Raw genomic sequence first — 21,493 nt, 5'->3', positions numbered from 1 at the left:
GGCTCCTCATTTGCAAAAATAAGGGGCCTGAACCAGCTCAGTGGCACCCACTTTGCATTCTGTGGTGCCTTTGGGTCCAGAGACATCATGGGGGACACACGAGGCCAGCTGGGGTCTGAGGTTGGGACTGGAAGCAGAACGAAAAAATAGGACGGAACACCCCACTCCCCAGACCCCAGAGAGTTCAAACTCAATCCCTTATGTTTGGCGTTGATAAAAAAAAAAAAAAGTATTTTATATATAAGGGAAGTCACTGAGGGCTATAGGATTTCAAGGACCCTGCTGGCACGAATGCTCTCTGGTAACGTATAGTGCTTCTACCTTCAATATCAGAGGCTTCTCCCCCATTGTGGCCAAATCTGGCAGAGTTTCTTTCCAGGAGAGGAAGAAGCAGAAGGAAGCTGGAACAACTCTCCTACCTGTTTGTGAACCTTAGTGAGCTGCTCCAGGTTGTTCTCCAAGAAGGAAATTTTCTGCTTCTGGGCAGCACTGCCCCCTCCATCATCGCTGTCCAGCTCGACACTCTGCATCAACACCAAGGGGTCAGCGGGACAGGCCTCCACACCGCCCACCCTCAGCCCCAGCATAATGTGCCTGATACATTCTAAATCTTCTTAAAAAAAAAAAAATACCCAATCCCACAAAAGGTTATTCTGAAAGCAAAAATAAACAGAGGTTCTAAAACTTTGGATTCAACGACCTTCCCAATTAACTTCCTTGGTTGGTGTCAAAAGTGTTATTTTTTAGAGGACTGAAAAAACTTCAAATCTTCTTTTGAAAAATACAGATTACCTCTCTTTCTGAAATATACCTCTCCTTTGTAGGTAGGTAAATAGAGGCTTTTCTTTTCAAAAGGAAGTGTTCCAAAACTCATTAAGAACCCGTGTGAAAACATAAATGAAAGACCTAAATTTGATTTCAACCATCACCACTGAGATAACAAGACACCAGGCTTTGAGCAAGTGTCTGTGGTCCCACTGGGAAGTCTCAATGGCCTCTGTTTGTCCCTTCAGCTTCCCATTCCACGAAATTCTTTCATGAATCCATCTCAAACTAGTAACAGCTTCTGAGTGCTGTGCTGGATACTCTTCACATTGATCAGATGGCGAGATTGACAAAAACAATGACCTCCTGACACTACCAAGCTGAGTGGCCAGATAGGTTGGGAAATACGTGTGCAAACACATCCTGTCCAAAAATGGCAAAGTATGCCTGCTTTGTCTGATGACAGAGGAGATCATCGTTCTTTTTCTGAGAGGTAACGGCTTTATGAGCATCCCAAATCTGTGTCTCTTCAGTTTAAAACCGGGGTTCTCAAACTTCACCCAGAGGAGAGTTTGTTAGAGCTCCGATTGCTGGGCCCCACCCCAAGTCTCTGATTCAGTGGATCTAGGATGGGGCTGAGAATCTGCATATCTAGCAAGTTCCCAGGTGATGCTGATGCTGCTGGCCACACGACCACACTTTGAGAACCCTGGTCCTTCCCAGAGAGTTTTATATCATAAAATCAGGGAAGTCTGATCTCAAGCTCTTCACTCTCCCTCGGACCACCCCCTCCCTCCAACTGAGCCTTTTCAGTTCTTGTTATCACCTCTCTAGTCTCCCTCTCCATCACCTCTGGTCTGGCCTATCTCTCCTCCCTGGTCCAGGTCCTATGGTCATTTCTATTTTGATGACTGTGGTCACTGTCTATCTGCCTGACTGATGCCATTCCGGCCTTGAAATCTCCCATCATTCTCTACCCTCTTTCTTTATTTTCATTTCCAGGCCTCCAAATTTGGTAGAACCATGCTGTCAGTCAGAGGCCACAGCAAATCCAAGCTCTGATCCTCAGCTAGACATTCACATCACAGTTCAGTCATCCTTTTACTTATCCCTAGCAAACTGCCTGAGCCTTCTCTAGTCTCTGTGGGCTCCTATTCTCTTCCTTCCTTCTCCATTGAGGACCAAGCCTCCACATTAACTGAGAAGATCAAAGTCATCTGATGCATCTCTTTCCACTGTTATATATTTCCCTTCAAATGTCTCCATATTGACTTCTCCACTTCTCTTCTCTGGGAAAATGTGTCCCTTCCCCTTACCAAGCCTAAGACATCCATTTATGCTATTAATTTTGACCCTCTCAGATCTGACTCCATCAATCACCTCTTCTTTTTTACATATTTAACCTCTTTTCCTTGGTTCCTTCACACAGACACCCATACACACACATGTGCATGCAAACACACAAGCACGCACACACACACACTTTTCTTAAGTATACCTTCCTTCCAACCTGTTACACCTCTGGATATGGCCCATTGTTCCACATCCATTGCTTTTTAACAATTTTAAGGAGTAGCCCCCTTGCTGCTTCCACCTCTCTCTCCCTCCTAAAACAACTGTGAGCTGCTCTGGGGATTCACCCTACGGCGATTCCCCGAGATCACCGTATATAGCACAAGGACCAAAGAAGCTCAGATTCAGAAGTCACACAGACCTCAATGCCCATCCTCTCTCTGGCTCTTTCCAGCTGTGTGATCTCTGTGTGATATTTAACCTCTGACCCTATCTCCACATTTGCAAAACTGAACACTAAGAACCACTTACATGGTTGCTGGGAAGAGCAAATAAGACACTGGATGTTAAAGTGCTTCATACCCTCTGACGCAGCCCCTAACGGCCTCCTAACAGGCAAATACAAGGCTCCTGCCTCTAACTTCTCTAGGTTTCTGGCACTGCTCACCAGGGCTTCAGGGCAATGCTGTCTGACGAGACCCCTCTGGATTTCCCTGCATCACGTTCAGTGGCTATCGCACTGAGGCCAGATAAATACAGTCATGCGTTGCTTAACGACAGAGACACATTCTAAGAAATGCACCATTAGGTGACTTTGTCGTTGTGCGAACATCACAGAGTGCACTTACACAAACCTAGAAGGTATAGCCTACTGTAACACACCTAGGCCATATGGTACTAATCTTTTGGGACCACCATCATCTATGGGGTCTGTCATTGAATGAAACGTCGTTATGTGGCGCACGACTGTGTGTGTTCTTTTGAAAACAAGCCAGGGAAAGGATTATAACTTCCTTTTATTAAGAAGGAAAAATCAGATAGAAAATGTTCCCATGTATTTTTTTTGCCTCTAGCACATTCTTTTAATAACATTCTCTGGTATGAGGTAATTAATTTTTAAGCATAACCAGCCCCAATTTAACCAAGTGATATTTCAACTGAAAATGATTCTCCCTGGCCATCTTTTCTTTTCTTCTCAGTCCCAGTCACACAAAATAGAACTCACTTTTTTAACCCGGGCAGTCAGATCCTGGACAAAGAGTTTACGGAGGTTATGCAGAGTCTGCAGTTCTCGAGACTAGAAAAGAAGATTGTTAAAGTGCCACTTGAGTGGGGGAACACATTGAATTTATGGCACATCTAGCCCTCGGCCGTCAACCCCAGATGTCTCCACACACGCTGTGTGAGCCCACAGTCAAGGCCATAGTGCCCCCGCACTTCCTCTGACCCGCCCTCCACACGTGTCCACTCCCCCCACCCAGTGTTCTCTCAGGAGCACCCCAGGGTGCGGAGACTGAGAATTCAAACAATGATTCATAAACTAGAACAAAGCCTGCTCATTTGCTGTGCTCCAAATGGAACACATTTTTTCCCCCCTCAACCACAAAAATTCAAAAGTTTCCTCATAAAAATTCCTAGTAGGCTGTATTGTACCAGAAGGGATTCTTTTTTTCCTCTAATTTAGCACATCCACATTATATATAATGTTAACAAGTTTAAATGAAAAGTTGACCACAATGTCTCCCACCCTAACTGACTGACATTTTTCTTGTTTCTACCCCTCCTGGCCCTGGTCCATATGTTCATTTGCTCTACATCACTGAGCTTACAGACCAGGCCATTGGTGGACTTTCCACCAGGTGACCCCGAGCAACTTATCTAACCTTTCTGTGCCTCAGTTTTCTTATTTGTAACATGAGGATAAAAATAGTAGATGCCTCATAGTTGTTGTCAAGATCAAATGAGATGATACTTCTAGAACTCTTATAACAGTTTCTGGCATATAGTAAGTGGTCAATAAACATTAGCTGGTATTAATTTATTGATGCTTCATATCTGACAGCCATTTCTTCATTAGGCTTTTATTGTTTCCTTTTGTTGTTATAACTTTCAGTGTAATTAACTCCTTGGGGGCATTTTTTTTCTTCATTTTGGATTATTTTTGACAAATGAACGCTTAGGAATTAGATTGCTGAGACAAGGGTCTGAGTCAACCCTGGTGACCTTTGTTAACAAGATCAGAAAACCAAAACAGTTTCTTCCATTTAAGTCTCCATGTATTTACTATAGGAGATAGGATTAGTTCCTTGCAAAATATTTTCCCGTACGGGAGGAGAGAGAGAATCTCACATTTATACTTTTCACTTAGTCCAAGTTGGTCTACTCTTAACACGGAATGTCAAGGGATGCAACTCACAGGCTCGCAGAAAAAAGGATGAAACAGGCTATAAAGCCATGGGAACACTAAGTTCCTTAGAATAAAGGTTTTATGTTAATTTTCGGTCTTATTACTGGGTCCAATTCTGCAATTTTGTGTTGAAATAAAAAGCACCTGAAGTCAATTGCGTCCCCGAATGAGGCAAATTACTTTTTTTTTTTTTTTTGAAGATTTTATTTATTTATTTTTTCCCCCCAAAGCCCCAGTAGATTGTTGTATGTCATAGCTGCACATCCTTCTAGTTGCTGTATGTGGGACGCGGCCTCAGCATGGCTGGAGAAGCGGTGCGTCAGTGCGCGCCTGGGATCCGAACCCAGGCCTCCAGCAGCGGAGCGCGCGCACTTAACCGCTAAGCCACGGGGCCGGCCCTGCAAATTACTTTCTGCAGGAAACCAAACAGGCCTGTTCTTATGAACATGGTGCACACTGTACCTGTCCAAGGCTTAGCTGCCTTCCAGGGCAGGCACAGGGGTGCAGCTCAGGGCTCACATTTATGCAGACACACTGTTCCACACCCCTGCTCAAGGAGTTCAGCCCCTACACCCCACTCTGCATGCTCTCCCTCCTGCTTCTGGGATTTTATTACTGATTGAATTGGAATCACAGTAAATATTTTCCATGAAAAACGCCACCACACCAAAGGGAAAAGAGAAGAGAAGACACAGGTGCCTTGTCAAAGGGCCAGGCATTTCCTTGGGGCCTAAATACCAAATAATATACAGTCCTGAGTTTGGCAACTTTCTCTCATTTTTGTTTGTTTTTAGGTGAATTCAACAGTTTAGGAGGAGCAGTTAAAGATCTTCAAAATAGTTTATAAATTGCACATTTATGCTTAGGCAACTATCATTTGGCTTCCTAGCAATGAATTTTCCTCCATCACATTCATTATCATTCCCTCACTCCACTCCCCAACTCCCTTCCGTCAAATCGTTCCCCGTCACGGCCGCTGCCCTCTGTGTAAAAGCTCAGGGCTCAGCTTCTGGTCAGAGTGGACAGCGAGGGTGGGACCAGAGAGACTCAAACACAAGGCCCATCAACAAAGCAGGAGGGGGCTCCAGCCCCAGAGCCAAGATCAAGTGTCCTGTTAAAGCGTGCTGGCTGCCTGGGGCCCAGAGACGCCCTCGACAGCCAGTCAGCCTTTTCCAACGTGGTCCCCTGGAGGGGGCTTCACAGACTCCAAGCCTTGGACGGCAGGTTCCATCCCCCGCCCCGCCTAGACATGCAAGGAGGCAGAACAGGGCTTGAGCTAAAGGGGGCTCAAGAAGGGTCAGCTGAGGACAGTTAAGCCTATTTCTGAAGCACATTTACAGCTTGGGGAGGATTCTGATGGAAAGTTAAGTGAAAACATCCAAGTCTAAAATGGCACATACTGTCAGGTTCCAATTTTGGGTTTAAATAGCGTATGTGTGTGATGTGTGTGGGTGGTGAGTGAGAGAAAGTGGGAGCCACTGTGTCAGTGGGTCTGTCCACGTGTGGGTGACTGGGTGTGTGGGGGGGTGTGCGAGTGAGAGGGAGCAGGCATGTGAGCGAGTGTGTGGGGGAGGGTGTGAATGTGAGTGTGGGAATGGAAGTGAGTGGGTGGGAGGGTCGGGGGAGGGAGGGAGAGAGAACGAGTGGATAGATATGAGGAGGACAGTGAGGAAAATGTGTGGTTAAAAAATGTATTCAAAACACCAAAAAGGCAAAAGAATATGCTTGAGTGAGTGTGAAAAAGAGAAAGCATGGGAGTCTGAGAGTGAGCATATGGAGATGAGTGTAAACGTGTGAGTGAAGGTGAGCGAGAGTGTGAGAGCGAATGAGTATATGTGAGTGACTGTGTAAGTGGGCAAGAGTGTGAGTGCTTGTGAGTGTCAGAATGTGACTACATATGAATGTGTTGGTGGAATGTACTAAGTGAGCATTTGTGCAAGGGTACATGCGTGTGTGTACAAATGAGCGTGGGTGTGAGTAAAGGTGTGAGTTGAGGGTTAGCAAGAATGTGAGAGTGAATGAGTTCATGAGAATGACTTGTGAGTGAGAAGGTGTGAATGCTCGTTAGTGAGTGTGAATGTGTGTGTATGTCATGGGGGTGTGTTAAGTGAATGCGTGCAAGTTGTAAGTACCTGGGGGGTGGATGAGAGTGAAGGTGTGTGAGTGCGTGGATGAGCACAGGCATGAGAACATGAAAGTGAGGGCCTGTGGTGTGACAGTGAGTGAGTATAAGCACTTGCATAGAGTGGTGTAAGTGTGGGTGTGAGTGTGTGTGATGATGTGTGTACATGAATATGTGTGAGGGAACAAGTAATTGTGCACGAGTGTGGGTAAGTTGTAAGTGAGTGAGACTGTGAGAGAGTGGGAGGTAAAAGAGTGAACATCTGAGTGAGGGTGTGGAAGGGCGGGTATGGCAGGGTAAGGGAGTGTGCAAGAGTTCATAGGTGTAAAGGAAGAAAAGATACTAAAACATCATTTATCTCTGGCTGGTGGGAATATGGTAACATTGTAATGCTCAATATTTTTCCGAATTTTTATAGTTATCTCTAATTATGGGTATCACTTCTCCAGTTAAACAGACACAGATGAAGCAATTTCATGGCTTCATTTCAGTTGCCCCCACAGCCGCCCTGACCGTCATCTCCACCATCCTCGGAAGGCCTGACTTCCTTTGAATACAGTCATCTTACTTCTCTCCTTCCTTTGAATACAGTCATCTTACTTCTCTCCTGAACAGCTTGTACCCTCCGTTCCTCTACCTGGCTTTGAGGAGCAACCAACACCGGCCCAGGGGCCAGAGCAGAGCCTCAGGTCCCGCCTTGAGCAACCAGTGCCTACAGCCTGGGGTCACCTGGTTCTTGGAGACAGGCTCAGACCCACGTATATTCACATGACACATGAATGGAATCAAAACATATGACTGTGTCTAAACAACAGTTTCTGTCTGTTGTTATATCTTTGAAATAACTGCACATGTTTTCACCAAATTGAGTGGCTATTTGGGATGGTCTGTCTTCAAACACTGGCTGGTGTAGCACTTTGAAGGGCTCTTGAGGGCCCTCGGAGCCAGGCAGCCATCCTCTACAGCCACTGAAATGGAAGTTGACCAGAGGAGACAAACCCAGTGAATTCAGATGCAGGACGGAGAAAACAAACCAGGATTTCAAATGATGAGCCTTTCCAAAGGTAAGTGGACCTGTCACTCCTCTGCCCCAAACCCAGCAGGTCTCAAGGCCCTACCTGGCCTGCGCCCCCTCTTGCCTTGACCTCTCTGTGCCCACTTCCTACTCCCTCTTTCTCTTGGCCACAGCCACACTAATCTCCCTGCTGTTCCCCAACATGCCAGGCATGGGCTCACCTCAGGGCCTTGGCAGAGGCTGTTGCCTCTGCTTGGAAGACTCTTCCCCCAGATATCCCCATGGCTCACTCTTGCACCTGCTTCATCCCTGCTCAAGTGTCACCTCCTCCTGGCGCCTTCTCGTGTCCCAACCACCACCCTCTGCACTTTCTATACCCATCTAATGGGGGTCATGATTTACTTCCTTGTTCATTGTCTGTCTCCCCCAGCTGCAGGTAAGCTTCACAAGGGGCAGGATCTTACTCTGTTGTTTGCCGATGTAACTCAAGCACCTAGAAGCATGCCAGCCCTTACTAGAAATATCTTGCTGAATGTTGAATGGAAGTAAGTCACAACGTGCAGAGGCTGTAAAATTGCAGCCATTGATTTGCAGTTCAGTTTAATTCCCACTCAGGGGATCCAGGGTTACGGCATTAAGGATGGATGAATGGATTATCTGATTGATTGACTGATGGTTAATCATTCTGTCAAGAGCTAGGGAATAAATTCTACACCTCTCACTTATGATATATCTAAAATGATATGCAAGGAAGGTGTGCACAGAAAAAATTTTAGAATAAACAAGTTCAACAAATCATCAACTAATCTGATCTTTGAGACTAAAATGAATTGGGAAACATGTTGACATACCACTGTCTCCTCCAGCCCTTTGAGGTCCTCTCTGGCTTGTTCCCTTTTATCATTGAGCAATCTAAAAAACAAAAAGGAACCATGAACCACCAAAGGGGCACCAGAGATTGCCACAGATACCATTTGCATCTGCAGATAAATCAACAAAACAAACCAACTCGCACAAATATGCATTGTCTGTTTTTACATTGGCCTGACCTAACCAGGATATCTGGGTATCTGAATCACAAGAGTAGACTTCACAAGACTTGACAGGGCTGAGAGATGCAGAGGAGGTACGTAAAGTGCACTCACAAGAGCTTTTCCAGCTTCAGTTCTCTCTCCTGGTCCTCTATTTTCAGCTTGTTATAATCAGAGCTGAGCTTCTCTTGTTCCAGTTGCAGTTTCTGATTCAAACTGAAATTAAGAGGAAAAAGTGATACGTTCCGCATCAGTCTGAAGTTCCGAGTCCTCCGGCTAAACACGTGGTTCTGTTCCAACCCCATTAATACTACGCAATAAAGGCATCAATTCGGGAGGACGGTGAGGGATCAGAGAACAACCTCACAGCTTCCTCCTACCCAAGAGAAAACTAATTTCTGGGGAGCATCAAAGAGGTATGAAACATAAGGCTTTGAGGATGTATTTATAGTTGGCTTGTGTAAGAGCTTTGGGGGAGAAATAATGAGATGGGAAAAGGGCTGATATTTTAAAACAGACAAAGAGAGCCCAGAGAAAAAGTTAGAAGAATTTTGCTTTGTCTGCCCTCCAGATGGCATGCACCCACTCAGGGAACATTATTTGGCCATTTTGCCCTTCCCTTTTTCTCTGGTCTGATATTCTGCAAACATCTCCTGAATCCAAATTCCTGGCTGACACAGGGGCAGGTCCGATCTGTGCAATCTTCAAGAAGGGGGTTCAGAGGGAGGAAACACAAAGGAAGCCCAGGGTCTGCTGCAAAAAAGAAACTCGCCATCCAGTTGGGGGCACTAGGCCAACGCTTACATCAGCCCAGTACTGATAAAATCTTTTGTATGGCATGCCTCTGACTGTGACGGAACAGATCAGGCACTGTCTGAGGAAAACCCAGAGTCCCCTTGAAAGGCACAGGCCAAGGAAACTTCCCCACCTGATAACTCGCTCATGGACCCTCCCTCCTTCTCGCCTTCCTTCCCTCTCTCCTCTCCCCCTCAAGTTGAACATTTTGAGGATGATTAATCAGAATAACAGACGTGAGACATGCTTGCAGGGGGAAGCACAACATGAACGAAGGCATGGGGTCAGCATGGGGTCGCCCAGAAGGAGAGGTGGGAGACATGCGGAGTGCTTTCCTTAGGTGGACCGTGCTCAGAATCCCCATCACACCATTTACGCTTTTGCTCGCTTACTGGTCTCCTCTTTTAAAATGCAAATGGGCTGTGCGAGCAGCTCACAACACTGAAAAGAGATTTGGATCAGTAGTCTGGAGAATTAAATTCTAACTCCGCTTTGGTTCCTATTTAGCAGTGTGACCCTAAGTAAATCATTTAACCTTGCTTTCCACATAGAAATCTGTTCCTTCATCTGCAGAAAGGGGGAGGGGAGGGAGCCTTTGGTCTAGTCCTGGGGGGCCGGCAGGAGGGTGTCAGTGGATGAAACTGTATTTTTACATAATTGGTTTTCTTTGTTTTCCTATGTCTTTTATTTGGGTCATTTAAAAACATTATTCCACTAAGAGGTTCAAAGATTGCCAAGGGACTCACTGTGCAAAAACTCTAAGAACCCTCAGGAGGGGATCCTGAAGGCACCTCCGGGCTTGGTACCAATGAGGCGGGAAGGTAAGAGAGGAGGAGGGAGAGGTTGTTATGGAGCAGGGGGCTCTTCAGTGGCTGTGACAGGACAGTAGAATGGCCTTGAGGAGGGCATCACCAGAGACAAGCTGCAATGATGCCATCCTGGCGAATGCCACAGGTCCATGAGCATAGACACACAACAGTGTGGGTCCCTAAGCAGGGTGCACATGCAACCAGGCAGCTCGGAGCTGTGCAGTGTGCATGTACGTGTTGGGGTGAGGAGGCAATGGGAGCTGTCTTCTCTGGAGTATTTATCAACCTATCAGAATCCCTGAGTCAGGACCAATTTAGGGGTTTTTTGTGTCCCCATCACATGTCTGCCCAGCTGAGGCACCAACGTGACCCTGCTCCACGAGGACTAGGAAGGGCAGCTGGGCCCACCTGCCACCTGCCCTACCAGAGCCCCCATAGGCTCAGCTCCAGATGGCAGAACAGACCACGGAAGCAGCACATCCAGCCCACTGGGGCACCAGGGTGGAGCACAGGGCCCACAGGGCGAGGAGAGTAGAGACCTTGGCTAAAAGCCACATCCTTCCAGGCTGGCCCAAGAGCCATGCCCACCCCTATGCCCTGAGAGCCCCCATGCCAACTCACTCCCGAATCTCATCAATGATTTTCTGCTTCTCCTCAATTTCATCTCGAAGTCTGGACAGCTGCTTCTGGTGAGCTTCCCGGTGGCTCTCCATCTGCTGCTCCAGCGCCTTCTGCAAGCCAGGGCAAGAGAGATGTGTCATCCACTCGTTGGCTCTCAGCCCACTCGGTGACAAGCCTTGGATCACTTCTACCCACTACCCTACACCCCTTGGCTGTCAGATCCCCAAACGGGGGCCCCCCAGAACCCGCCGTCCTTTACTGGGACAACAAAACCCAAGGATCTGAAATAAAACTGAGTGGGTCCTAGGAGCAAATTAGCCCATTGCTTCAGTAAAAAGTTTTCCCCTCACCTTCTACAGCTCACTTGAGCTACATGGCTTCTCCGGCCAGGTAAATCAGAGGGCATGGACCTCTTACTACCCGGTGACCCCAGGCAAGCCATGTAACCTGTGTGAGCCGCATTTCCTCACCTGTAAAATTTAGATAATTGTCCCCACCCTGCCCACTGCACACACTTATGGTGATGTTCAAAGGAGATCTTTTCACCAAAGCGATGTGAAACCAGGAGACGGCCCATCAAGGTGAGGACGATTGTGCTGTTGGCTGGAGCAGGGTCATGCTGTGGGCACCGCTTTAACTATGGGCTTATGCCCAATGAGCTTATAGTTTGCCTACAACTAATAAAATTCTACATTTTCTTATATCTCATTTTATTCACCTAAAAATCTTGTTTCCCAATCATTTTTCCTACATTTTCCTTTACCGTCCGCAAATGGACAATTTATGGACAAATTTATTTTGGACCATAAATGTGACCAAAAATAAAGATTTGTATGTTTAAGATGGAAATTCAAATTTTGGGTGTTTCTTTAAAAAGGTAGAGGAGAGGGGTGTTTTCTTCCATTCAAAGGAGGGGCCAACATTTCTTCAGACGTTAACTCCAACAGTGTGGCCCACACAGTGACTGGGAGGTGGTGCTCTTTCCCACTTCATCAGGAATGGGGAAGAAAAATGTACTAATGTAACATTATTATCTACAGATATCTAGAGTTTTTAGACACCTCCAAGATTTCTAAGCCAGGCCACACTCCGAGAATGGTTCTGAATGCCTAGCATCAGTCTCTCCCCTCTCCCTCCCACACTGTCACACACATTTTTGAAGGAGACAGATTTTCTTAGAACAAGAAAATCCAGTCCAAATGCACGCTAGGCTCGGTGGAAGAGGCGGCCATACACACCTTCATCTCCTCAGCATCCTGCAGCCGCGTCAGATGTTCCTTTTCCTTATCCTGGAAGCTGACTTCATGCATTTTTTCTGTTTTGAATTTTAAATGATGATTTAAGATTTAACTGGCAGGACTCACACTCAAAAGTAAAAATTAAAAAACAAAAGAAAAGAACAGCAATAGAGTGAAACACCAGCTTATACCACCAATTGCAACCATGGTATAATTATAGGAAAGTACTTCCTAAGGAGGACTTCTGGCTAAGGCAGGGCTGACCCCCTCCTGGGATATTACCTAAGTCCTCTGGGGCAGAGTGGCGATTGTAGGCGCTACCTTGGAGCAGGCCACTCTAGAATGGACCTGGTTGTGCATCACCTCACGCCTTGGAGAACTAGTTCCCCACCTGGCCTCGGGGAGCAACTCCGAGGCAATGTACATAAACATGCAATGTACACAAACGTGCTTTGTAGATTATAAAACACTCTGTGATTGTTAGTGGCGTTTGGATTCATGCCACTAGTAGATTTCCAGAAAGAGCTAATTTACCTCCCATGGGTAAGCTGTTTATTCTCTAAGAATCTGGAGCAGGAAAACATAATCTAAGGATAAGAATAAAGAGAATAGAAATATAAAATAACACTCTCCATATTAAACAGGAAGGCCCCATATTTGGGGCAGGGCTGCTGTGTGGCACACTTCCAGGGGGCCAGTCCCAGCCCATTCGTGGTCAGCGACACTCCCTGACACACCGTTAGTGGGCAGCCTGAGTTGGGAGGTGCAGGTGGAGGGAGCAAAATGGTTTAAGACAGTGACATTCAAGTCATTAAGTATTCTCTCTAGTCTGTTCCACTTTATTTCACGTCTTCTCCCTTCTATTTTATTTCTACTCGGTGGCACCACTGCAAGAGCCATTTACAAGAGGGAAAAGTTCTTTTCTACGTCAAGTTTTGGGTGGAGCACTCTATTCCTAACATTCATCCGTTATCACACAAAGAAAACATTACAAGGTCATGGCGAGTGCAGGTATGTTCTCGTTCTTTTTTAATTTGCTTTGGCATTTGAAAAAACATGTATTTACCAAGCAAATAACTATTTAACAATAAAGGAAATAAAAAATGATAACATCATCACCAATCCTGTTACCCTATCAAAACCATTTTCATTTCAAATATTAATTTGTAGGCCTTGGAACACAAATATCCTTTGATTTTTAAATGTTATAACCAGAGTAAAGATAAAATTACACATTATGATTTTTAATCTAAGGTTGCATTGTAAGCGTAGCTGCACTGCCTCCATGTACTTCATCTCCAGTATGAAAACAATCTTCTATTAAACAACATACTATACAGTTCATTCAACTGTTGGATATTTAGGTGGCTTCCTCTTTTTTTTCCCACTAATATAAGTAAATCTGCAATGAATATTTGAGATATGAGGATCAAAAGGTATGAAAAGTGCTATGATTATTATGTATCTTCAAAACGCTTTCCAAAAGGACTCTAACGATTTTCATTGCAACCCATAATATTACATGTGTTCCCGTTTCACCACAATGCATATATTCTAGATCCTGTTCTGGTTTCTGTATTTCTAGTCACCTCTCTTGAATTTCTGCTTCTCTTTATTCATATTGATTGAGTGCTTCCTATGTGTCAGGCACTTCCCTATGGAAAGGGGGCTGGGAGGCTGCCTGGCAAAGGGAAGAGCTTGTTCAAAGGATGGAGGGTGCAGGGAAGTCATTGGTAGAAGTTCAGACTTTCTATTAAGAACAACAGACACCATGGAAGGGTCAGAAGCATGGGGTTAGGCACAAGATAGAATCTGATTTTAGAATACAGTCAAGCGTCGCTTAACAACAGGGATACATTCTGAGAAATGTGTTGTTAGGTGATTTCATTGTTGTGCAAGTATCATAGAGTGTACTGAAGGGGAACAAAATTTGCCGCTCCAAAACGCGTCTCTTTAACATGAGGATTATTTTAGGCTGATTATTTTTAAGAAACAAAAGACTCAGAAAGTTTTTCTTGTCTACCACCCCCTTAACTGCCTATAAGAATTCAGATTAAAAATGCCCATCTCAGGGGCCAGCCCACTGGCATAGGGGTCAGGTTCGTGCGCTCCGCTTTGGCCACCCAGGGTTCGCAGGTTCAAATCCCAGGTGCAGACCTACACACCACTCATCAAGTCATGCTGTGGCGGCATCCCACATGCAAAATAGAGGAGGCTGGGCACGGTTGTTAGTTTAGGGCTAATCTTCCTCAGCAAAAAGAGGAAGATTGGCAACAGACGTTAGCTCAGGGCCAATCTTCTTCACCAAAACAAACAAACAAAAGAGCCTGTCTCAGGAAGGAGCTATCACCTTAGCAAAACAGGAACTAGGTGGTAGACAGGGAGGAACCTAGAAAAGCCTGTTTGTTGGGCTCCCCTCTGTGTTCTTCTATTTCTGTGTGATCAAATACTTGTTTTTGAAATGTTTGCTCCTTTTCACCCACCTGTGAATTGCCTTCCTTCTGTTTGAAGTCCCTGACTCTCTTCACCCCCAACATCATCTTTTGTTTTCAGCTGAGGATGGTATTTAAGGTGAGAGCTTCAGCCATTTTGGTGAGTTACTTGATTTTCCTGGGTTTCTCTCAGGTATACATGCTATTAAACTTTTGTTTGTTTTTCTCCTGTTATTCTGTCTCATGTCAATTTAATTCTTAGATCAGCCAGAAGAAATTAAAATGGTAGAGAAAAATTTCTTCCTCTCCTACAGTAGTTACACAAACCTAGATGGTACAGCCTACTCACACCTAGGCCGTAGGGTACTAATCTCACGGGACCACTGTCATACATGCGGTCCCATCGTTGACCGAAACATTGTTATGTGGCGCATGACTGTAGTCCCCTGGGACGCAGCACAGTGGCCAGCCTAGAGCAGATTGGGGGTGGGACCCTCAGTGATGGATGTGGCCACAAGTCTTAATTAGGATTAAGGACAGCGACAATGAAGACAGAGATGAGCAGAAACAGAGGAGCATCTGGCCAGTCAAATCAACAGGCCTTGGGGACAGACTGGAGGCAGGAGGTGGAGAGGGGAGAGGATTCTGACTCAGGCAGCAGGGCGGACTGAGGGAAAATGGGAAGAGGAGCAGATATGGGGTGGGGGCAGTCTTCTAGATGTTTCTCCTTTTTTTTCCAATTATGCCATTGTTTTCAGTAGACCTGGAAAGGCTTTAATTGAGCAAAACTAAACATCATGAGTCCAGCCAACTAGAGAGTGTCTGATTTAAGCCAAGACTTTGACACCCGCAAAGTAGTCACTTATTTACCTTGGGCTCGGAGCTTGGCCAGCTCTTCACTGAGTGAGTCCTGGGACTCCTCCAGCTGCCTCCTCTTCTGTTCCATGTTCTGCATGTAGTCTGTCAGGGATTTGATCTTGGCTTCGTGCTTTAAACAAGCAGATAGATAAAAAGGAGGAGTGAATGACTAGCAAGTGGCTTGCCCGGGACCGTCTGATGGGAAGATGCAACAGAGGAGGCGTTCTTGAGTCCCTTTTTTGAGTTCAACACCAAATGGTGCATATTCTCCCCTTTGTTTGGGATCCGGGATCATGGACCAAAACAGTCCTCTGCTTCTCCCATGTGTGTCTCTGCTTCATTCCCCACAGACACCACTCATGGCCATGCCCCTCCTTATCATCCCCTCAAGTGAGATACCAAAACCCAAGCTGATTTTCCTCCTCTTAGAAAACAGAGGGTGCTGGAGAAAAAGGGGCTGGGAAAATGTCTAGAGGCCCCATTCTTTGAACCCATGTCTCTGGATTCTGTCTTTGGAAGTCAAATATTATGTCTTTTCTTTTTCTGTCTCTCAAACACACCAATTCCTGTCTCAGGGACTTTGCATTTTATATTTTCCTCTTCCTAGCAAACTCTTGCCCCACACTCCCAGACATAGTCCTGGCTAGATCCTTATCACTCAGGCCTCAACATTTTCTTATTGCACCTAACTTCTACATGATTTTTCTTTTTTTTTTTACTTGTTAGCTCCATGAGAGTATAATGTACATGCTTACTAAATATTACTGGCATGGATGAACGGGCGCTCACTGACTGAATAGGGGCAGTAATCACTTCTAGGCAGGTAGAAATGTGCAGACACTCCCCCTTCCAGATCTAGAGGGTTCACATTCAGGCAGGAAGACCCTGGAGACTGAGCTCTAATCTAATGAAATAACCTCTGGGAAATGGGACTCAGTTCGAGCAGTCATTTTATAAGCACAGCTTTTGGTGAAGAATGTGAGCGTAAACAAAGAAGATAATAGTATTTTAGCGAGAAATATTTTGTCAGATTCCTTAGATAATGTCAGAAAATAAAGAGCCAAGGTTTCTCTTACTTTTGAACGCCAGGGAATAATGATTGATTCTTTGGCTCTGTGTAAATTGTAGCAGAGCACAAAATAGCCCCTAATGGAAACTGTATTTGTTGCTAATGTAGAATGCACTGTGTAACTAACACAGGTATTCTTTCACCCCCAAACATCCTGATATTTCTGACTCTGATCTCATATACCCAAGGCCAGAGTCACTCTAAGATTTGAGCCACTGAGTCCCAGTCTTGGCTCTATGCTTTAAAGCACCCGATTTGTGCTGTCCTCTGGCTGCACTCCACTCCACTGAGAAAAGAGCTCATGTGCCAAGGGAGTGTGCCCACCTGGAACCCATATCCCCTTCTAGACCTCACTTTGAGTACTGGGAACCTAGAAACTCCCTACTCCAATGGCCGTAAAGCCAATCCCAGGGCCAGCACGCTGCCTCCATCATCCACTTACATAGATTACAGTTGACACAGTTACACACTTCCATCAATTCAGAGAAAGTGCAGAAGGGATTTGGACATGGAGGGTGGTCCATCCAGATGAAAAGAGGTCACAGTGGGCTGCAGGCTGTGGGGCCTCTATTTGTACTCTTGCCTTGGCCCCCACATGTTAGGGGTAAGACTATCCAAAAGTACACACCATCAGTGTAATGAGTGATCTGGAAATCAGGCTTGAGGTGTACGGTGCCCTAATGGTGATCATTTTTCTTCTCAATTTTTATAAATGATAAAAATGTCAAATAGTAAAGCAAATCCAGAAAAAGTGGTAAAAATTTCACCTAAACTACTCTAATTTATCAACTATTTCTCCCTTATGTTCCTAGTCTTATCTATATGAATGCATATTTTACAAAGTTGCAAAGCATAGCCTAGATAGAACTCAGCATTTGCATTTTCACTTAACTTTATATAATTATACTTTCCAAATGGCTAGGTTTTATTAATTTTTTGTAAGAGCCACATAATATTCTTCCATGTAACTTTTGTTATTAATCTATCAATAGATATTTGGGTATTTTATTGTAATGTAAATAAAACTGCACTCAACATCTTCCATATAAGCTTTTCATATTTTTAATCAGGAAATGACAATACCATATGAAATGAAAATTTTTATTTTCATTACCAATGAAAAATACCATAAGTGAAATAACTGGACCAAAGTGGACTTACATTTTTATAGGTTTTGATTCCCAGGGTACTTTCCAAAAGGACCTGACCAAATTATGCTTTTCTCCACAATATATATAAATCTCACTATCACACACCAGCATTGAATAATCTTGTTAATACACTTTTGCTTATTATGTTAGTCATAAAATGGAACCCTGATGTTTTAATTTGCATCTCTTAGATTATTATGGTGGGAGTCAAGGAGGCTGGAGATGGTTCTGTGATCACTTATTAGTATGTTTAGAATGGAGTATGCTTTTGTCTCTCTCAGAATATTGGATGCCACACTCCATGCTGGTATCTGTTTCCCCCGAACGACTTCAGCTGTTTGTATGCCTGGTATAAGGCAGAGAGCAGCACTCACAGAAGCCTCAGACCCCACACACCAAGCTCAGATATCAGTGGCACACCAGGAACCAGGCTGCAGTTTTCCGAAACCACCTTACTAAAATGAAAATGCCATTCCAGTGGGAAGAGGAACAGCCTTACTGAGCGAACGAAATGTGCCCTGGGGCTTGAAAGTCCCTTCAAGGCTTTCAGTTCACACACGTTGGTTTGAGTCGCAGCTCTGCCTTTCACAGCTGCATGAGTTTGGACAGTATATTTAATGTTTCTAAGTCTCAGTTTCCTTATCTGAAAAATAGGAACAGTAATAAAACCTGTCCACCAGGATTTTTTTTAAGATCAAGTGAGATAATGCAAGTAAAGTGCTTGGCACACTATATGGGTACATAGTAAACACTCAATAAAATGTTACGTGCTACTACTATTAATAATAGTAGTAGTGGGCCGGCTCCGTGGCTTAGCGGTTAAGTGCACGCGCTCTGATGCTGGCGGCCCGGGTTCGGATCCCGGGCGCGCCCCAAGGCACCACTTCTCCGTCCAGCGCGAGGCCGAGTCCCACGTACAGCAACTAGAAGGATGTGAACCTATGACATACAACTATCTGCTGGGGCTTTGGGGGGAAAAAAATGAATAAATAAAATCTTTAAAAAAAAAAAAAAATAATAGTAGTAGTAACAGTAGTTTCTTTTTCCCATATAATATCGGACCTGTGGTAGAGATTAACAGATGAAGGAATGTTGTCTTCACTGGTGAGTTTTAGATTCCACCCGATCTTGTCCATTCATTACATGTCTCTATCTATACACCTACCTACCTAACTATCCATAGATAACTAGATAGAGATATATAGACACATCCTTTAAAAAAGGACTGAAGATCATTCATGTAATTCATACAACAAAATCTAGCCTTAAGAATTAGCCTGGGCCATCATTGCCTGGGGAGGCCATGGACAGGTCTTATATAAAGGAAAGTCCATCAACTATCCCTATTATGTACCATCAGCCCCAGAAAGAGCATGGAGGAAGCAGATTTCAAGAGATCAAGGGTGTGAAATGAGACGACAGTGTGACCTACCTGGGAGATGAGCAGCTGGCAAGCTGCCAGCTCCCGCTCGCTGGCATTCATCTTCCTGTTGGAGTCCATCTGGGCGCTCTCCAGCTGTTTGCTGCGGTTCACCAGGGACTTGACCTCCGACTTCATCTTGCTGATGTACAGACGAGCCATGGTGAATTCCTCTTCAATGACTCCATTCACATCTGCCAACTGAGCACAGGCGGTAACACACAAAACTAGTGCCTACAATTTTCAGAGGTTCATGGGGCCTCTAAAACCTGTCCATGGATCCTCAAGATGTCTGTGGATTTCTGATTAAGAATCCCTACTTATAGGACCACAAGCTGAAAATGATCTCTGAAAAATACTATATGTTCAACCCCAAGTTCTCTGGAAACTCAGATAAAACTTTCAATTAAAAACCTCTAATAAATATAATCCTCACTTAACCAGGTTTTTCATTACAACTGATTTTTAGGATATAAGAGACAATATCAGAAGATATTGATGATTAAAAAAAGAGGTAACTTTGAAGAGGTGTTCCATTCAATGTCTTATACCTTGCCTCTCTAGAACAGCAGCCAGGCCCCATGTTCCTAAAAGTGAGTCTGAGTCCCTATAATATCTCAAATCAAAATTTCAATTATGCTCTCCATAGTTTGCTATTCAGAGAGAGAAGTCATCTAATGACTTGAATATGTTTCTATAAGCAAGGATTGAAATAAAAAGGATTTTTCTATATAGTCCTCAATTAAACAAACAAAAAAACTAACAAATAAGAACGTGCCATTACCAAAAGCCCCTCTAGATGAAGCTTTTCCTGCATGACTTCTCATTACTACCACTCTGTTTCCCTGCCTCTACATGCCTGACCCTTCCAAGCAGACAGGAATCTAGCCTATTATTTAAGATCACCTGAGAATAAGTCTACATCCACCTTTAGAAGAAAAGATTATGACAGCCAGCATTCCCGCATGAGCTCATATTTGGTGTCTAAGTTTCAGAGCTCTACTGGAAACAAAAACTGAAGTAAGATATTTGGGATAGAAACCCATTTGCTGAGATGCAAACATGGCAATTGACCAGATGAGCAAAATAACTGTGTGCATATTTTGTTTAACCACCAGAGGGCATCCTAGCACCTCAGGAGAAAAGAGCGCTGTCCAGTACCCAGCCCATGAATAGATGTTTCTATCGGTTCTAAGACAATCATTCACCTATAGTTTTTGATGTTCCACAGTACACTCTAACTGTGCACTTTTGTCATTATTGCTGTCATTAACTCATCACATGACTATTTTTTCAGTAAACATTTAAGAGCTAGGAATATGGAATCTGAAGCTCAGTTTTGTCCCAGGGGATCTAAAAGATTTTGAGTCCATGCCTGATGAAATAAAACAATACTCCAAACAAATGGCTTTTAACTGTGAGTTTTCTTACCACTTAAAAGTTCATATATTTAGTTATGTAAGTTCAAAGTTTTCTGTAATTCCAGTATACTATTATTGCAAAAAGAATCAGACTTTGTTGCTGAAATGGTATTTATAACCCTCCCCTGGGTCTGACAATGACTCCAATAGTATATACTAGACTGTGTGATCCAGTAGGAATGACCAATCCAGGAGAAAAGGCTGCCTTCACATGGCAAGGCAGATGCTGCCTGCCACCTCTACCCTGCCCATACAAGAACAGTCACCCCCGCATCCTCCATACCCCACCCTCTGTCTCCAGAGAATGGAATGGCCATGCAAGGTGCCATTTCTAGGCCACGCAAAAGGTAAGTAAGGTGACTGTTCACATTTTAAGACCTAAAAGGCAGAATGGGAATAAAGAAGTCAGGGCTGGTCAAAATAAAATTAGCAGCTAATCCAATCCATTTCATTTTCTCTACCTCAACTTTCTATTCGGTTTGTGGCTAGATTCCTAGAAATCTTTGTTTTAAGGAAAGCCCAGTGATATAGGAACATGAAAAGAAGAGAAAGCTCACTAATAAACCTAGATAAAGTCAACACTAGGCTCATCTTATCATTTCTGGTCTCATCTTGTTCTGTTGACTAAACAAAATATTGCCTGGACTCTGAAAATGTTTCAAGACACAAGTGAGCTGGAGAAATATGGGTTCTTCTGTTTCCTGGCCATTCATACCTGTCATATTCTGGAACTGAGGACTGGGAGAGACTAACTGCCATCTTTCCCCCTCACCCCACAGTACTACAAGTAGGAACCATGTGGGAACAGAATAGAAATTTAGGAACAAAAATAAAAGATAAGTGAAAAAGATTTCCTTGATCTGTTCATTTTCTTAGATCAAAATAATTATATCAATTGAGTAGTCATAACCAGTAAGAAAAGTATCCATAATAGGTGGGACCAAAGCTTCTGCACAACAAAAGAAACAATAAAATGAAAAGGCAACCTATGGAATGGGAGAAAATATTTGCAAATCATATATCTGATAAGGGGTTAATATCTGAAA

The 21,493-nt window shown here is 44.2% G+C and overlaps 1 protein-coding gene across 2 annotated transcripts in view; it reads right to left on the bottom strand.

Annotated features, from left to right (window-relative positions):
• The window catches only part of KIF5C (kinesin family member 5C), a 159,648-nt gene that overhangs the window by 19,462 nt on the left and 118,693 nt on the right, over positions 1–21,493 (bottom strand). For both annotated transcript variants that reach the window (XM_014782430.2, XM_087435159.1), the window contains 8 exons: positions 19,039–19,227; positions 15,399–15,516; positions 12,097–12,173; positions 10,859–10,968; positions 8,748–8,849; positions 8,454–8,514; positions 3,284–3,355; positions 420–524 (listed from right to left, as the gene is read on the bottom strand). In XM_014782430.2, the coding sequence (XP_014637916.1) occupies positions 420–524; positions 3,284–3,355; positions 8,454–8,514; positions 8,748–8,849; positions 10,859–10,968; positions 12,097–12,173; positions 15,399–15,516; positions 19,039–19,227 (834 nt within the window). The remainder of the gene's footprint in view (positions 1–419; positions 525–3,283; positions 3,356–8,453; positions 8,515–8,747; positions 8,850–10,858; positions 10,969–12,096; positions 12,174–15,398; positions 15,517–19,038; positions 19,228–21,493) is intronic.

This window comes from Ceratotherium simum, chromosome 9 (assembly GCF_057802395.1).
Source record: "Ceratotherium simum simum isolate JZ-2026a chromosome 9, ASM5780239v1, whole genome shotgun sequence".
NCBI lineage: Eukaryota > Metazoa > Chordata > Mammalia > Perissodactyla > Rhinocerotidae > Ceratotherium > Ceratotherium simum.
Note: the sequence above shows the minus strand (reverse complement) of the source record. Positions and strands in the feature narration are given on the sequence as shown.